At 39.9% G+C, this 17,900-nt stretch overlaps 1 protein-coding gene across 3 annotated transcripts in view; it reads left to right on the top strand.

Annotated features, from left to right (window-relative positions):
* Positions 1–17,443, top strand: part of cfap74 (cilia and flagella associated protein 74) — a 49,557-nt gene extending 32,114 nt beyond the window's left edge. For all 3 annotated transcript variants that reach the window (XM_067591608.1, XM_067591606.1, XM_067591605.1), the window contains exons 23-39: positions 2,535–2,622; positions 4,797–4,970; positions 5,373–5,506; positions 5,628–5,904; positions 7,328–7,462; positions 7,670–7,803; positions 10,287–10,421; positions 11,469–11,578; positions 11,699–11,754; positions 12,182–12,301; positions 12,578–12,733; positions 12,905–13,043; positions 14,218–14,372; positions 14,594–14,726; positions 15,691–15,824; positions 16,365–16,499; positions 17,189–17,443. In XM_067591608.1, the coding sequence (XP_067447709.1) occupies positions 2,535–2,622; positions 4,797–4,970; positions 5,373–5,506; positions 5,628–5,904; positions 7,328–7,462; positions 7,670–7,803; positions 10,287–10,421; positions 11,469–11,578; positions 11,699–11,754; positions 12,182–12,301; positions 12,578–12,733; positions 12,905–13,043; positions 14,218–14,372; positions 14,594–14,726; positions 15,691–15,824; positions 16,365–16,499; positions 17,189–17,293 (2,320 nt within the window). In that variant the 3' untranslated portion in view covers positions 17,294–17,443. The remainder of the gene's footprint in view (positions 1–2,534; positions 2,623–4,796; positions 4,971–5,372; positions 5,507–5,627; positions 5,905–7,327; positions 7,463–7,669; positions 7,804–10,286; positions 10,422–11,468; positions 11,579–11,698; positions 11,755–12,181; positions 12,302–12,577; positions 12,734–12,904; positions 13,044–14,217; positions 14,373–14,593; positions 14,727–15,690; positions 15,825–16,364; positions 16,500–17,188) is intronic.
* Positions 17,444–17,900: the final 457 nt, after the last annotated feature.

The raw sequence follows: 17,900 nt of genomic DNA, 5'->3' as shown, positions 1-17,900 counted from the left end.
TTTGTTTTTTATCAAAGAAATATAGCAATTTAAGAGTAATTGTTGCTGTGAGTCAACTTACAACAACCTGCTCACTTCCATTGGTCTCATCCATACTTGCCACCAGTTTTGTGACTATTTTTCTATCACTATTTTCCATAGATGTAGCTAGGTAGATAGCTGCTGTAGCTGTGTCAGAAGACGACGTTCTCATTTTTAACCCTGCCCACAATGCTCTGATTGGTCAATTGTTTCTTCAACCAGAGAAATGCCCATTAAAAATTGATGGAACTAGGTTATACTGACTGTTTTATTTGAAATCACCACATTTATGTCTCAGATTCAAATCTGAGCTATGTTACCGAGAGATGTGACCTGGCTTAAGTGGGCCTGCAGTTTTGACTTCAGAGCTGATTCAGTTCTTTAGTTTAGAAATTCCAGGATCAAGTAAAACATTCTGCCTCTAGAGAGTTTTCAAGACCAGATGAAAATTATTTCTTTATTTTTTGCAGTGTAAACCTGACAACATGATCATTAGAACAGGATCTCTTGAATGAGCGGTTTTAGGTGTAATCTCTGAAGAGTGGGGCAATGTGTCCCACCCTGTCAGTTCCGGCTGATAAAAGGGAGATTACAAGGATGATTTGCTTCAGACTTGCTACAGATTACACTGAACAGCTCCACCAATACTCTCACTGGAAATTACTCTGCTCACACCAGTATCGGCAACTTTAATGATGCAATGAGTTGCTGGAAAATAAGCGAACAACATAACCTGTTTGGTCAACATTATTTTTACGATTTCTTTTGTTCTTTTCTTTTCATTTACTGTAGTTTTTGTCCATCCATTTTCCCATACTGAAAAATCCCTAAGCCTCTTAATCCGTTTTGTAATCCTTTTCATAATCACTTTTCTTTAATGGTGAAATCCAAACAGAAGTCCATATTGACGAGGAATGTATTTATTTCAATGTAGTCTTTTTGCTCCCATCAGGTAAAATGTAGCACTAAAGCTCTCCAAGTTTCCTGATAGTTACGTTGTTTCAAAATTCTTCTTCTTTCTTTTGAGTTTTTGGAGCCTTGCTCTCTTACCACTTCTCCATTTTTCCAGTTTTTCTAGGGAGGTACACGCAGATGATTAAAAATTATTCAAATACATGAAATTATGCCCAATTATTACAGCAATGCCAGTTGAAATCCTCTACAAATATCCACTGCAGCTCTACAGCAGTACCACAAACTTTTTCACTGTGTAGGTCCTCCACTAATCTCAGAAGTAACAATAAAGACTATGGAGGAGAATTGCTTTTGGACGAGTCTGTGGATAATCTGTCTACAGAGAGGAAGAACACACAAATAAATCTGTGCAGGACACTGACAAATCTGAAGCCCCATCCATCCGCAAAATTCTCCTGAGCATATGGGCCTGGCGACGTCCCACCAGGCTTTTCCACTCTGCCCTGCCAAGCTAATTCAAGAGTGACTCTCCAGCAGCGATTCTATTAGCAGGCAGAACAAGAGTGCTTCCTTAAATACACCCTCTGTGCTCATTGGTCAAGCTATGAAGGAAGAAAAAAATACTTATTTTCATTACTCCTCTTGCGGAGGTGCAGAGATTTAATTTTGACATATGAGGGAGTGACCTTTGAGTCATAAAGGGTGTTATAGTAGAACAGTATGTTTACAACAGTGGTGTGCAGGAACAAGGCCTGGGAAATGTGAAACACAAACCTGTCCTTGAACCTGAATCTGACAGATTCGTTGAAGGCGAGGCTTGCTTCTAGCGCTTTGAAAAAACACACTGACATCTGGAGAGCCTTAAAACCACTGACATTTACAGCATTAGCTCTCAAGCCTTCATCCAGCATTAAGAGCGTAAGAGGAAAAGACAGAGAAGACAGTTGATGGGAGAGAGACGAGAAGGAAAAAGCAAGGAAACAGCAGAGAAAAAAGAGAAAGATGTTGGGAGAAGGGGAGAGAAAGTGAGAGGTGGAGGATGGATTGAAGCCACAAACTACATTTGACATTTGACCACTGTTTACATGATAATGAACGATACATACATACATACATATATATATATACACACACACACACACACACACACACATGTTATTATGAGAGCAGCTCTTGACACAGGGAGATATTGAGGGAATGGAGTTTTACATAAGCCTGTGCATGACTACTGGGCCTCTTTGAATCATACTTACGTCTCCCATCACCATGGCTACAACCTACAGTAGTGTGGAGGCGCACTCTACATCTCTCTCCTGCTTTCCCTGGCGAGCTGATCCTACAGTCGTGGGTTAAAGTAAAGTAATGGGTCTTCAGGGTCTGAATGTTTGTCTTTTTTTTGAAAAGCTCAATAGTGGCTTGTGGCTTTTGACTGCTGGTATCTGATGTACTGAGAAAAAAAAATTAATTCAAAATCTCTGTTTCAGTCATGTGTTTGTTGTGTGTTGTGTGTCTTTGTTTATGAACATGATGTAAGGACAAAGCCCTTTTTATGATAAAAGGCTACTTTGCATAATAGTGTGTATTCTTCCACTATACAGACGCTCCTTATCCAAAGATGCAAAGACGTTTTTTGACACAGATACAGGAGTCCTGGAGGTCCCAATGACAGTGCAAGTAGCAGGCCAGGTTTGTATCATACTTTACACTGTAAACATATAGTTCCAGTTTATAGTAAACCTCCCTGTGATCATGAAAACATCGCACTTATCCTGCAATACAGGGCTTGTGTCCTACTTTGTCCCTAACAGAAGTAGAGCCACTGAAGGTTGTAACCTATTTTGCTGGTAACAAGCTAAAATTATCTCATACCCCCAAGGCCCAGTTACTCCATGGGCGTTAATAAGCCAAGCATAAAGGTTATTCAACATTGTTTAAGTGAAAATGTCTCCAGAAGCTCAAAATGTTCTTTGTTATATAGCCTTAATAAGTTTAATTATGTTTCTTTTAACAATATCCTTTATGTTCCTCAACCTAGACACCCAGGAGTCTTCTGGATAATCCCACGATGCTATAGGTTTCTGTTATGGCCCCCAGTTTTAATTATTTCAACTTTGTTACTGAAAAATCATGTCAGTTTGGCACGGCAGATGGCTCTAAATATTATGATATCCATGAACCTCGGCCGCCGTTGCTATGGAGAAGAGGCCAGTCAGAGGCGCAAATTAGAGCTGTAGTTCAAAAGGCTTCTTTGTTCCAGTTGTGAACAAAACACGGTGCCATAGTTACTGAATTCATCCAAAATTCACCCAGAATCTGAAAGTGAATTCCTCCCAGCTGCGCTTGTTACTTGTTTTCTATAAAGTGTAATCTTTAGCTCCATCCCTTCATTAGCAACACATGTAACTGAATTTTACACTCAGTGCTTGGTTGTTTCATATAAAAATGCACCTTGAAAATTATCTTTGTTGTCTTGATGTGACTACAGTGAGTACAACTATATTGTAATATAAATTTATTACAGTACACTGCATTTATACCATATATTATACCATTTATTTATATTGGTTATCGTAACATAACCAGGACATACTGGAATTACATTCATTGGCTTCAGACACATCCACATCATGGATGTGTTATTTTAGTTGTGTATAGTGCAACAAACACTGATTATGAGACTATTTGCAATTAATTGTCAAGCAAATCATTCCTCTCAAGGCACAAATCTAAAATAACTTCTTGTCAAGGTCCAGTGTGCATTTTGCAATACGAAAACAGTCAATTCTGAAGCCCTCGAAGGGAGAAATAAAGTGCTTACAGCAACTGAATTCCTTCAACTAGTCAGCAGCAGCCTTCATTAAAAAATACAGAGCAGCTGCTTAAACATTCGTGTTGCACTGATGCCAGTCCTCTTTCTCAGTAAATCTAAATCTGGCCTGTTTTCTTGCCAAATCGTCACATCCCTCTCCCTCCCTGTCCAGCCCCTATTGCCTGTCTCTACCAGGACAAGGGGAGGAGAGGAGAGGATTGCAGGGGAAGCACAGCTCTGACAAGGAGCCAAAGACTGAGCCAGGATGCTCCTGTGGAGCACCAAAGCTGTTGCCCTCAGCCCCAGGCCCTGAGCTCCTGGCACTGAAACATGCACACACACACGTACACTGATGTATGGTCACCAGACGCCACAGCAGCCAGGAAAGCAATGGTGCAGAGACCAATAAACAAGGTCATCTGCTGCACACTGACTCAATGACTCAAGGGGACGTCATCTCGAGAAAAAAAGCACTGCTCACAAGATTCACCAATAAACAGTTGCATGGGTTAGTGCAGAGATTTCAGTTTCTAACACTTTGAGCCTGTTTTGGAGTGAACACACATACACACATATATACACACGTCTTGCGTCTCAGCTGTTCAATGATGAAGGATGACTATATGCATAAAAGCGTTGCTCCATTTCAGCTCGGGAGACTAAAATGGTCTTTCCTTAAACATGAGTTTGATTAATTTGATACTTCAAGTGCATATATTCATATTTGTGAAATAACAGACTTAAAAGGCTTTATTTTTAGAAAACATCAGTCCATGCTACTCCCATGTTCATATTGTTGCTTTCTTTGTTCTCTTCAATCTGAATATGAAAATATATAATTAAGATTTAAAAAGCAGAACATAACACTGGAATCATTTTGTAGTATATAAATCAAACCACAATGATGTTTCACGGAAATTATTATGATGTGAGAATGAAATAAAGGGAATCTAGATAAGATGTGACATCAAAAGCAAAGCAGGGCAAACATGTTTGAAGGATGTTGATGAAAATGGCCAAAGGTTTGTAAAGATGTTTTATGTGTGTTCAGGTGCAGCTGGTCCATTTCACAGTCCAAGCAGTTATGACCTCCTCAGACCTGCAGTTTGACCGGACTGAGGTAGACTTTGGCTACTGTTCCATTCACCAGTCCATCAAGAGCCGTGTTCGCCTTACCAACATGTCCCTGCTGCCTCAGGACTTTGGCTTCCTGGGTGTTCCAGAGGTACTGTGGTTACAGCTGAGGTGACAAAGTAGAGATGAGGCGTTATAAGAAATCTTTTGAGTGACAAGAACTTCTGTGTTTTTAGTTTCCAGTACTGTGAATACTTTATCTTGTGTTAAATGTTGCTGTATCTGTGCTGTGCAGTTGCCTGGATCCAGATACGAGCAGAAACTATAAGTCACCGAAAATAATGTTTTTATCAATGCTGTCTCTCTTGATGATGTCAGGTCTGGAGGAGACTTAAATTTAGTCATTAAGATAGCACTATCACTGTTTAAAATTCAGCTTTACCTTCCTTTCCTCTGAGACATTTCCCATTTGCTTGAGATATGCCACTTTTGCTCAACCCTTAAATTGGAAATTTAAGTAATTTGTGTTGTTTTTGTTCCCCTCACACTTCAGTTTATGGACGTCCAACCTAACGATGGCTTTGGCACTCTTCTCCCACAAGAGACCCTGGAGATTGATCTGATTTTCAGTGCCAGCAAGGCCAAAGAGTACAATTTCCAGCTCAGCTGCAAGTCTGGAATTAACAGGTTAAGATGTAATCATTCATTCTTTGTAAATTAAATGTCATATCATGTATATGGATTTGTTGATTATGTTCAGAATATTTTTTAATATATAGCTCAATGATTTCTTTTCGTTTGTCCTCAGAGTTTTTCTTCTGTCTTGCCGAGCAGTGGGTGTCCGCCCTCCACTGGAGCTCTCCCATTCTCTGGTCAAGTTTGGGGCCACGGCGGTTGGAGACCACTCCACCGCTCTACTTCACCTGATTAACCATCATACTGACGGTAACCAGTCCAAACAACCAGCCCCTCTTGGGGTCAGAGAGGCCATGGCTCCAGTAGCACCCAGGCTGTTCTGCTTCACCCCACCCCAGGATTCAGACATCAGGATCACTCCTTCTGCAGGACGCCTGCTGGGTGGAGAGGTGGAGTAAAACACCACTTATGTTTAAGGGGCAAATAACAGTCAGATTACTCGTCGTGAGGAAAATGACCCTGAGGGTTACTGACATGGAGACTACAAATTTATAACATAAAAAGCCTTCATTTCAAACTGTGGGCATTATTTAAGATCCATTTACTGGCTTTTTCTAGAGGTTTTAACCGCATCTCATGGTATTCAGTCTCCATCAATTGATGATCATGACATGTTCGGTTAAGTTTTTTTCGTCAGACTACTATTTCCAAAATTGAACTATGACACTTGGTTACATTATGGGAAATGCAGGGTGAGAAAGTACCCATACAAGAGACTAAAGTTCAGGATATCTGGGCCTCTGTGAGAACTTGGCAATCAGGTCCAGCTGAAGAATTCTTTAACTCTAATAATTTGACCCCACCTCACTCACCTCTGTCTCAGTAATCTTTTGGAGCCTGATCTCCTGAAGTTGTGTTTCTCATTTTTTTTCCGCATGGCCAAAACTTTACTCTGACATTGTTTTAGTTGCAAAACCAGAATTTATCACAATTTTAGACTGTGACTACATATGATCATAATCTAATTCCTAGTTCTAACTCTAATGTTAATCGAGATTGTTTGAACTGGGCTTTAGGAGGAGTGTACAGAAGTTCTTGTTACATTTAAGTGTAAATTTTACTTGACATGACAATTCACATCAAAGACATAATGATCTCAGAGGAAATTCCTCCAGTCCCAGTTCAACTCAATTCAGTTGTACAGAATAACAGCCATCGCTGCCGTTGGGTCACAACAAAAGCCTTTATAGCGTAATGATGCACTCTACTGGACACCTGATGGAAGTGAACAAATTTTTATGTACTTCTCATTCAAACCGATGTTTATGTTCATGTGAGCTACAGAATCAATGGGTAAAGAATATAATACAAAAAAAATAATTTTGAAATAAATTTTATATTAATATTTTAAATTATTATTTATCTCAGTACAGGTGCTTTGAAAATCATTGCAGTTATTGATGTAGGTTGTGACAGTTGGACTTGAAGTCCTATTTTCCAACAGCTGAGAGTGGAAAACTTTCCTACAGACTCACATTCTGTTTATAGTAACAATTAATCTGTTGTGTTATCTTCTTTCAACTGTATAACAGAGGTCAGGTGGGAGAAATCCAGTAAATAGTCTGCAATAGGAAAACAGAGGGATTATCTTCCTCAGTCCATTTGAATTGGTCCACACAAGAGAAAACCCCAGAACAAGAGACTGCCAAAACTAATTTAAACCTCTAAATTAAAAAATGACCAGGGAGTAAGAAAAAGTTTCCTGAAAAATCTGTACAACACACAGTTTTAACAAATGTTATTGCTTCACCCTTCAAACTTGTTTTTCATATGAGTAATTCCTGACATGTTTCCATCTCTCCTCTGACCTAGAGATGTCTGGTCCAGGTGACGTTCAGACCCAGACTGTCGGACCAGGAGATCAAAGACGAGGCGCTGCGTCTCCTCCATCGAGCCAAGTTGCTCCGTGAGAAGGAGTTGGAGAGGAACCGACAAGCTGAAGAGGAGGTACGACTGTATTCCCACCAACTCCAGTCACCTCCTGCTAGTGTGAGGATCGATCTGTGCTGCCACAAGGGTTTTAAATGTGAACACATCACCAGATTACTGATTTTTTCACACTTTCATAACCATACTTATTTATACAGAATGTAGCCCCTACATTTATATATCCCCAGTATGAACTCATCTCTATGTTCATGTCTGTGTTGGAAGATAAAAAAGGAGATCCCAGTGGAAACCAGTAAAGGAAAGAAGGCATCTGTGAATCCAAAGGACAGCAAAGTGTCAGACAGCCCCAAACCTGAGAGACTAACTGAATCCCCAAATCCTGACAACATACAGCCAGGGTAGGAGGTCTCATTTATACTTCATTTTTATCCTTGATGTCATCAATGTTTCTGCTTGCTTTGTAATCCCGTGTTTTCCAGCACAACCAGTTTTCTGAACTGACATGCCAGTGAAGAAAAATATTCATAAATAAATATTCTATCAAATATCAGAGCGTAGTGCTGCAGAAAGAGAATAAATCATTCCTTAGGAAACATCTTCCACATCCTCCCTGAAAGCATCTCAAAGTAGGAAAGTAGGCTAAACCCAATTAATAACTTGGAGAGACATCTGAGACCCGACAACACTGAAATATAAATTACACTCAAAGCTTTTACTTGTACATTCACTCCACTTCCAGTGCGTAACCCTTGTGTAGTCTTAACATTCTGTATACTCCCTTTGTCCTAAGGGTCAAAAATGACCCGGCTTCACTAAACCCATAAGATAAAGCTGCAGCTTAATTGAATTCTAAACCTCAAATCTATTTTGCATGAAGAAACAACCTGTCATTCATCACAAACTCTGTACAATGAGGAATTCAACTACAAAATATTAGTCTTCTCCCATTTTTTGAACCAGTGTTCCTACCCACAAGGTGTATAAACAACAACAATAAATAAGAATAAAATAAGATAATAGGTACAAAACAAAAACTTGAAGAACATAATCAACTCTAATTAGCGCATGTGGGACAGTATGCAAGTGTGAGTGCATGGACTTTACAAATGTATTTCTTTCATGTGCAGCACATAGTATTTGTTTTATACTCCTTCTTTGGGGGGCAGAATTGGCATCTCCTCCTCTTGCCCGCTCCAGCTGGAGCCTCAGGTGGATCAGGACAAGATTCTTCCCCCTGAACAGCTTTCACAAGCGCTGTAGAGGCTGCTGTGTGTGGGGGAAGCGCTCCCTTCTTTGAATGTGTGGGGTTACAAGTGCCTTTACCAGCTGCTCCAGGAACACCCTCCTCTTGTTCTGCTTATCAGGCATCCAGGTATTGTTGATCTTGTTCCATATTACAAAGGCATTGTATGCGCACACATCACTGATGTTATGGAAGATGACCAGGGGCCAGAAGGCACTCATCCTGCTGCAGCTGTAAGTTCCAATCGCCTTGTCCAGTTTGTCCACACTTCCTTTGTTGTGGTTGTAGTCCAGGATGATGGTTGGCTTCCTGTCCTCACGATCACCGATCTCAGTCGTTTTGTGCAGTGTGCTCAGGAGGACCACATTCATGTTCCTCTGTGGGAGGTAAGACACCAGAGTGGAGGTGGGAGTGAAGGCAAACTTTGACGAGAAGGCCCTCTCCCCCTTGTTGCAAGGAGTGCAGGAGGGAGCTCAGGCTTGTTCTTTCTAACTGTGCCAACCATGGTGATCTTCCTCTTCAGAGGCTGCTGGCTGAGTTCAGAAGAGTCACATCCATCAGTCAGTCCATCAGTCACATCAAGCACAACCCGCATCCCCTGGTTGTTCTCCGGGCCTCCACCGGTCGGCTTCCCTATGTAGACTTGCATCTTTCAAGCATAGCTGGATTGTGTGTCACAGGCCACCCATATCTTGATGCTATACTTTGCTGGCTTGCTGGGCATAAACTGCCAGAAAGGAAAGCGACCTTTTGACAAAAGAGATTATTATCAATAATTATTGTCAGTGTCACAGGAAACAATCACATAAGTCAATGATATTACAGCAATACATGATAAAATTAACGGTGAAATTCACTTACATTACAGATATGAAAATAAAAATTTACCTCTGAAAGGAACCAGTTGCTCATCCACTGTTACTTCAGGCTCAGGGTTGTAGAGGTATAACAGACACCCAGGCGATGTCCTGGGCAACTGCATATCATGTGGGCCCTGGAGTCATCCTTATGACATTTTGTGATGCCATCCCATCCTGGTTGTCATATGATGACAAGGACCAGGTTATTTTGCTCTTTTAGCTTGGGAGATTTCTTCTTCATCTGAAGATGATGCATCATGTTGTATTCTTCTCCATCTTCTTCAGATACCTCCTCCTCTTCTAAATCATTGTTCTCTTGTTCCTCTTGGACATCTGAAAAAGTCAGTGAGACAAAGTCAGTGAGGTCAATCAGTAACACACATATTCTCAATTTCTCATTTTGTGTGTGTGTGTGTGTATGTGTGTGGTTTCTGTGGTGTGTAAATGATTTTACAACTGTCAGGTCAAAATGACCCGAAGACAGTCGTTGTACCCTTGTGATGTTTCACTTCCTCTAATGTTGGGGTCACTCAAGGAAAAGTCATCAGACTTCAAGTTGAAAAAAGATCATTTCGGGAGTTTCCTGTGCTGTTAAACATAGTGTTGCATCATTTTTGACCTTTAAGACAACTCAAGATGATTTCATCAGTATTTTAATTTCTTCTAAGTTGCTGTGATCACACCGTGCATATTATGATCTAAACTGAGCTGGAAAACTTGAATGAAAAGAGTTTCAGTGTGAGAAGATTGTTGATTTGTTCATGTCTTTTCCTGCAAGGTCAGAGCAGTATGAGGAGGCTAAAGCCTCTCTGCTGTACTCCTTCACCCAGCACTACAGGGAGTACACCGTTCCCTGCTACGTATCGGACGGAGACCCTCCAGAGGAAGACCAACAGGCCCAGCCGGCATGGAGGTAACACTGAGTCAGCTTCCGTACAGCTCTGTAAAACACACTGTACACCCTGCCATGTCAGATTAGTGTCATATTATGTCTTTAATCTTTGAGACTTCACTGGACCCAATACAGTTCATAATTCCTGTTAGTTTACAGATTTTGTAAAATCTGAATGTCAACCAGCTCTTTTAAACCATGGCCTCTTTTGCCAGACTTCCACTGTTTTAATTTATGCATAAAAGTCTGCATAGTCATACAGTCTGCTGTTGATATAAAAAACATATCTCAACTACTCAGAGTCTGTATTAACCCTATAGGGCCCAGAAAAAGACACTACTACCTGCCCCTGGTTTGCTGTGTGTCAATTAGGTTTTAGTCATTTAAATAAAAAGGGCAATCCTTTTTAAGAACACACTCTTGTAAGCACAAAATCAACTAAAAAAAGGCTGGAAAAATAGATTTTGACTCAGGGCCCCTCTACGAGACGGGGACTCATCATTGAATCATCATTGAAATTGCTGGGAAAACAGTGGAGAAAATGAGAGAGTTGAAATTTCTTTACACTTTAAACTTTGCTAATCACAAATGGGAAACCAATGTTTACAAACCCCAAAGCTGGTTTGATGAAACTCAAAAAATGTCAAGGAAGCTATGGAAGTTATTTGTACACATCAGTTGTGGAACGTGTGCTACCTTTCTCCATTACAGTTTGGTTCAGCAGCCTGGCATCTTTCTCCAATTACTCCAATTATTATTAAGTTCAGCAGGCTCTAAATATTTGATAGAGAACCTTGTCTTAAGTCTGAGTATTTCAAAAGAAATACATGAACCTGTTCAGCTCTTGAATGGTAAACCTTTGACTTTTTAGGGTAACCAGCAATTTCAAATCAATCTTTTAGTGCATTGTCTTCTTTGCATTTTTTAAGTATTTTGTGTATTTTGAATATTGTCTATTCATATAATACTTTTATTTGTATGAAAGTGATTGTGAGCTGCCAAAAGTTGGATGTATAGTATTGTGGCTAATGACAGATGAATAATCAGGATGCATCTGCTTCTTTACAGTCCTTTCAACACTCTCTACTTGAAGCTGCAGTGTCCTGCTGTACAGCCCCCTCTAGTGGTGACATCCAACAATGGACACAATGTCATAGACTTCAATCACGTGGCAGTAGGTGAGTCATTTCAAATGTTCATGTAGCTTGATGGTTCATCCCATACTGTAGATGTACATTTGTGTATGTGATTTTACATATTTATTCATTGTATTGTATTTGTGTTCTGTCTATTTTTAGGAGAGAAAGTGATTAAAAGGTTTACAGTTCAGAACATTTCAAAGGAATCTTTGGACGTATCCTTTCTTCGCAAATACTGCTTGTCTAAGTTATTACAGTTATTAAAGTTATTACACAAAATTCTACACAGTAAAAAAAATGCAGAATGTGCTTGTACATTTAACCCTTACAGTTTCAGAACTTTAACAGTGGTGTTAAGTGGTATGGAAAAGTCTCAAAATGGTTTTCTGCTGATTCCCTATAGTGTGCGGTCTGTGGTCCCTCTTTTATATATAGGCGGATATTAAGGGATCAGTTCACCCAAATTACAAAGACATGTTTTCTCACTTACCTCTAGAAGTATTCAGTGTCACAGATAGTTTTGGTTTAATTTGTGCAGGTTCCAAGATATCAGTCTCAGGGATTTCTGCCAACAATGTCCACATTACTCCTCAGACCCCAGATCTCACTGTTCACTGCTGCTTTTCTTTGACCATTTCCAAGCTGAGGTCATCAGTGTTGGACATATATGGCCCCTTTTCCCTTCTCAATGCTCTCAGATGTATAAGACCAGGAGAAAAACATACTCTGGTACTGGCCTTCAGTCCAACTCTTGAGAAAAAGGTGGGTTAACAGTCTAGAATTTAACACACAGCACCAGTTTATTGCTAAATATAATTAAAAAAATGAACATTTCTCCCTCTATTGAATGACCAGTATCTCTCAGAGTGAAGTAAAAGTATCCAAAATTATTGTTACATCCCATATTAATCCATTTGTAATTTGTCACTCTACCTCTCAATCTGAAAATTATGAAAAGAAAAATCTCATAAAAGATAATTCAGTAACTAATAAATAACAAGTATTGAGCAATACCTCACCACCTTTACTGTTCTGTAGCACTGTGAGACACTGGAGGTGCGAAGCAACAAGATGATCCTGGAGATGACTCTGCGTGGAGAGGGTGTGGTCCCCGCTGTTACCTGCTCCCATCCTGGAGGTCTCCTTGACTTTGGCTATGTGCTGGAGAAGGAGAGCACCTCGCAGGTCCTGAAGGTCAGTCAAGTATGAGAACAAGATTCCATCTTGTTAGTTTAGAAGAAATGTTAGAATTTTCATATTTTATCCATTATCAGCTAAAGTCTAATCCAGGTCCTGGTCTTAAAACAATCAAGGCCAGAACTTGTCTTGGTAGTCTTGATAATGACTTTCAGTCCTGTTTTGCAGCTGCAGAATAGCTCGGTGGTGGCGGTGGGTTTCAGGCTGCTGCTGTCCAGTCTCGCTCCTTCCAGGCCTCAGGGTGGAGCTGACAAGGTGGCCTTCCTGCTGGGCAGCTACACAGACTCTCAGGTCCAGCCTACTGTGGGTAAGCTGTAATTAATACTGCACAGTTCGCCAGGGAGCCTGACAACTGTGACTGCTGGAGCTACAAAAGGAAAAAGATATAGAGTTGCTACTACAAATGCAAATGCCTGCAGGACACGAGGACACTGTTGAGGAACTGTCGAATTGATGAATATTTTAAAAAATTTGAGTCATATTCTCTGGCCTTCATGGTCGCCAGATCTCAACCCAACAAAGGCACTCAAGAATGATCTTCATTCCTCCAGCACAGTTCAGACACTTTGAAAATCTTTGTCAAAGAACACTGAAGCTGTTCTGGGGGAACATGATGGCCCTTCATTTCACTGAGACGCTATCGTTTGTACTTAAATTTGTCACAATGAACACACAGCTCTATATATCAGAATATGCACATGAGAAAGATAAAAATACAAACCATTTCTTAATGCTTTTCTCATACTGTACTTGTTATGTGTCTGTCAAATCAATGAATGTAATGTCATGTAAAATTTTTGTGGGATGTGAGCTGTGCAAAAGAGGCTGTGCGTCAATAGCAGGTAGTGTTTTTTTATAGATTCAGTGTAAAAGTAAAGTTACAAAATGAGTCCAGTTCATAGTGCTTTACAGTGGAGTTAGATCATTTAAAAAGTAACAAAAAACAGAAATGAGCATTCAAGAGCTTGTACTCTATGTTGAATATGTCAACATTTTAGATAAGTGGATGGCTAGAGGAGAGTTAATTTATTATATATTTTTATCTGTGGCTGTGAGAAGAAAATATATATAGTTTCAATGACTTCCACTGACAAAAATAGTTTCTTGCATTTAAATATTTATTAGCTGTAAATTTGTTGTAATTATGGTCAACATGGATGTTGAACCTTTCCACCCCTCTCATTTTTAAAACAGTTCTCTTTTCAGGAGTAGGGTCTGAACACTGACCACTGAGAACATCTTCTGTTCTCAGTTAGTTACAGCTTTGACTGATAGTGTTCAACACCAGGGTCAAGCTGCTATTGAAGGACAAGAAATCATTCATCATTCATGATTTTCTCATGAATATATGTCCAAATTTCTTATAAGCTCAGTAAAATAATCATAAGGTTTGTTTTCATCGTTTTTAACAACAGTACTAGTAGCAGACGTAACATTAGTAAACATAAGTAGTAGCAGTTTGTGTTTTGTGTCCTGTACAGGAACCCAGAGCTACAGTGGGCTGAGTGTGTTCAGTGTGGTGCCAGTAGAGGGCAGCATTGCTCCAGGACAGAGCCAGGACATCACTGTCACCTTTCAGCCTGACCACCCGTCCGTCAACTATTTTGACAGACTCACCGTAGAGCTCACAAATAAGGTCACACAAGCACAGACTCACACACACTTGAATGCATTTCTTCACTCAGCTTGACCTTGGCCTTCATATTGGTTATAAACCTCATCACATGGTCCAGGCAAAGTGCTGTCCCACAGTGCCTTGCTGTTATTCGAGTGTACTTACTGCACCCTGTATGTCCTTTATTCACTCTGGGCTTCATGATATAACAACTCTAACCCTGTGACATCTCTGTCTCTTAGAGTAAAGTGTGTGTGATTGATCTGAGGGGTGCAGCCTCTTCGCATAACATGTATCTGCATGGAGGACACCTGCTGACTGTGCCCGTTGAATCCCTCCTCCCTCCACTGATAACAAGTCAACCTCAGCTTACAGGTACAGTAGCTTCTGCCTTCCTCTAGTCTTCAGTGTCATCAACCTATCATATGATGCACAGGATGCACTTGTGCTTGATTAAATGGTATGGAACTGATCAGTGCTACACTTGTTATCTATGGGAATTATCAGTGGAAACTGATTTAACTTCAATCATATTCTCAAAGACACTGATGGCTCCAACAAGACATGGAAATCAGGCCGAGGAAATAAAGACGCTATAAAGATGACTAATAACTCGCAGACGTGCTCCATGATTTATGCGAGTGAGGGCGGGGTGTGTAATGTAGTCATTTATGGTTAATCGTAGCATGCTGACAGGTCGTGTGCTTGTCACCAGCACTCAGATAATATTTTACTGCAAAATCTGTGTGTAAAAAATAGGCACACCTCCAAGGTTACTTCAAGTTTGACTAACTCAAAGAGGTGTTTGTGCAAGAAGATAACATCAGCAGCTGGATAAGACCTTGAGCTTCGCTATGATTGTGTCAGAGGAACAAGGCTCCTGTGGGGACGGAGATGTTAGCTTGAATCTGAAAGTTTCTCACTGACACCCGGCAAAATTCAAGTTGAAGTCTGCATATTAGGAGCGTCGCAAAGAAGGAAGTAGTTAAAGGATCAGAAAAGTGTGTTTGATTTTAACTTGTTAACTAAAAAGGGGAGAGGGGCTAATCAGTGAAAGAAAAGAGTGGAAGCTAAGAGATGTCTGACATGGTAGAAAATCATCCTGATGGCTGAATGGTACGTTAATGCAACGTCTCCTTGGCCACAAATACCAGTACTTGACATAAATTAAAACACTAACATACTCCTGTAGTGCCAGGATTATCTGTTGCCATTTTTAACACAACTTTACTTTGAAGTAATGACAGTAAGCCTACGTGTGTATGTGTGTGTGTGTGTGTGTGTGTGTGTGTGTGTGTGTGTGTGTGTGTGTGTGTGTGTGTGTGTCATCTATATCTAGAGTCTGAGGTGATGGAAAAGCCCAGCTTCCCCGTGCTGGTGACCCTGCGGGCCAGCTACAGCGCAGAGACCATCAAACCTGCAGTCAGAGAGCTGCAGGTGGGCTGCATCCGTTCCACACAGCCCAGTAAGAAGGTAATGTGGTCAGCGCAAACATCCAGAACAAGAAAAGCAGTAGGTTTACTCAGTTATGCAACCGACTGCTGTAAATTGTTTCATCAAGCACACTGTGATGCATCATGAGAGGGTTAACAACCTTTTCAAAGCAGAGATGAAGTTATTCGTCATCATTATACTGAATATTATACTCTATATTAGGATATCATGATACAGCTGCACTGTGATCCATCTGACTCCTCAATCTGTCTCAGAAAATATGTGTAAATAACTAATTAATGTACAAAATGTTTTCAGTTTTTATTGTTTAAATGTTGCAGATTTCTTAAAATGTTGCTGCCATGTTTTTCCCCCTTTTTTCCAGTGAAGGAAAGTGTCTTATTAGCAGAACTAGACTGACATAGCATAAATATTTCTAGGTTATAAAATGAAAAGTGTTGAAGCATAAATGTATAAATGAAGCATCCAAAAGCTTTATATACTCAAATCCATTTTTCCAGTTAAGGGATTGGTAAAAAAAAAAAAAAAAAAATCATCTTTTCTCTGTTTTTTCCCCAGAATGGTGAGTTTCTCTGGGATAACGTGGCATCTCTGCAGCAGCAGGGCTTCAGCGTGGAGCCCAGCAGAGGCAGCGTGGAGCCAGGCCACAGATGCACCATCACTCTCACATGGACTCCCCAGAGTGGATACAAGGTGAGGAGGAGAACACGGACTGCTGTTGGCTTTTTGTTACTGAATAAAAAAAAACCACATCCTTTGAAGAAGATAAAATATAAAGATAAAGATTAAAGTTTGCATGAATTAGTAACAACTTGGGGGTTGGTGGTGGTTTTGATCTGTACTTGACAACAGATGTAGTGTTGTAAAATACCTTAAGAACCCATATTTTTGTTAAAAAAGCTTAATTACATCCATTGTGTTGTAATGTTGTAAAGTAATCAAAACATAAAAGTCCAAGCGGTTTGATTAGTTGAAGTTGCTCATCAAAAAGTCAAGTTTAGGTAAAAAATAATATTACTCAAAATTTCAAGTACATAAAAAAGCTGCTCATTTACTGTGACAAGAATAAATGTCATTATAACTTCATCTTTCAGAGTTTTTAAATCTGAGTTTAGAATCTTTTTCAGCTTTTTACAGCCATTTCCATTCTGACAAGGACTGAATCATGGTGGAAACACTGAATCCTGCTCATTTTGGTATCAAAAGAGTAAAAATATTGGCACAAAATCTCATATATCAGCAGCTCTGACAGCATTACCACCATCAACCTCCGATGTCATGTGTCAAGACTTTTGAACTTCAGTTACATCAGGTGTTTGTTTATGAACACACTGCATTGGCTGGTTGTATGAACTGTATGCTTGTGTGTGTGTGTGTTTCAGCCCTATGAGGTGGTGCAGATGTGTGTTCCTCTGACCTTAAAGGGGGATGAGACAAATGTTTACAGAGTCACCCTGATGGCTTTGGTCTCCACCGCTGCTGACTGACCTCTACCTGGATACCGGCCAGTGCGAAACACACACACACTGACACAAGAGACAAAGACACGTGATATATTGTGTATATATGTGGCCACCATAACAAATAAATTCATTATTTATGATATGAATCTAGTTATTAAAGGTGGAATTAATGAAGTCTGTTTGAGGATCTGAGTTGAACCAATTATACAGACAGTATATCTTATTTTGTCGTGTTGGTCTTATACACAATGCAGAGCAAAGTGAAAAGTCAACCAGAAATGATCATAGAAACAGATTTTAAAGAAGGCTGCAGATCGTTATTTAAATGTTTATTCACTCTTTCAAGAACCAACAGACCACTTCTGAGAGACAGATACAGACTCCTCCTTCTTTGTGACTTCAACTGAAAGATTTTACTGTAAACTTAAACTGCCAGTCACATTTATATCTACCGTCTATATGTACAGTGTTCACTAATTAGACATTTATATTAAAACAATGTGTATTACTGCATTTTATGTTTGCTTCATCTCAGTTTTCACAACACGTGTTAAACCCTTATGTTGAACTCAAATTTTGTTGTCCCATCAAAACATATAGTATATACAGTATATACTGTAGTATATATAGA

This window comes from Thunnus thynnus, chromosome 6 (assembly GCF_963924715.1).
Source record: "Thunnus thynnus chromosome 6, fThuThy2.1, whole genome shotgun sequence".
NCBI classification, from domain to species: Eukaryota; Metazoa; Chordata; class Actinopteri; order Scombriformes; family Scombridae; genus Thunnus; species Thunnus thynnus.
This window is presented reverse-complemented; position numbering and strand designations above follow the sequence as displayed.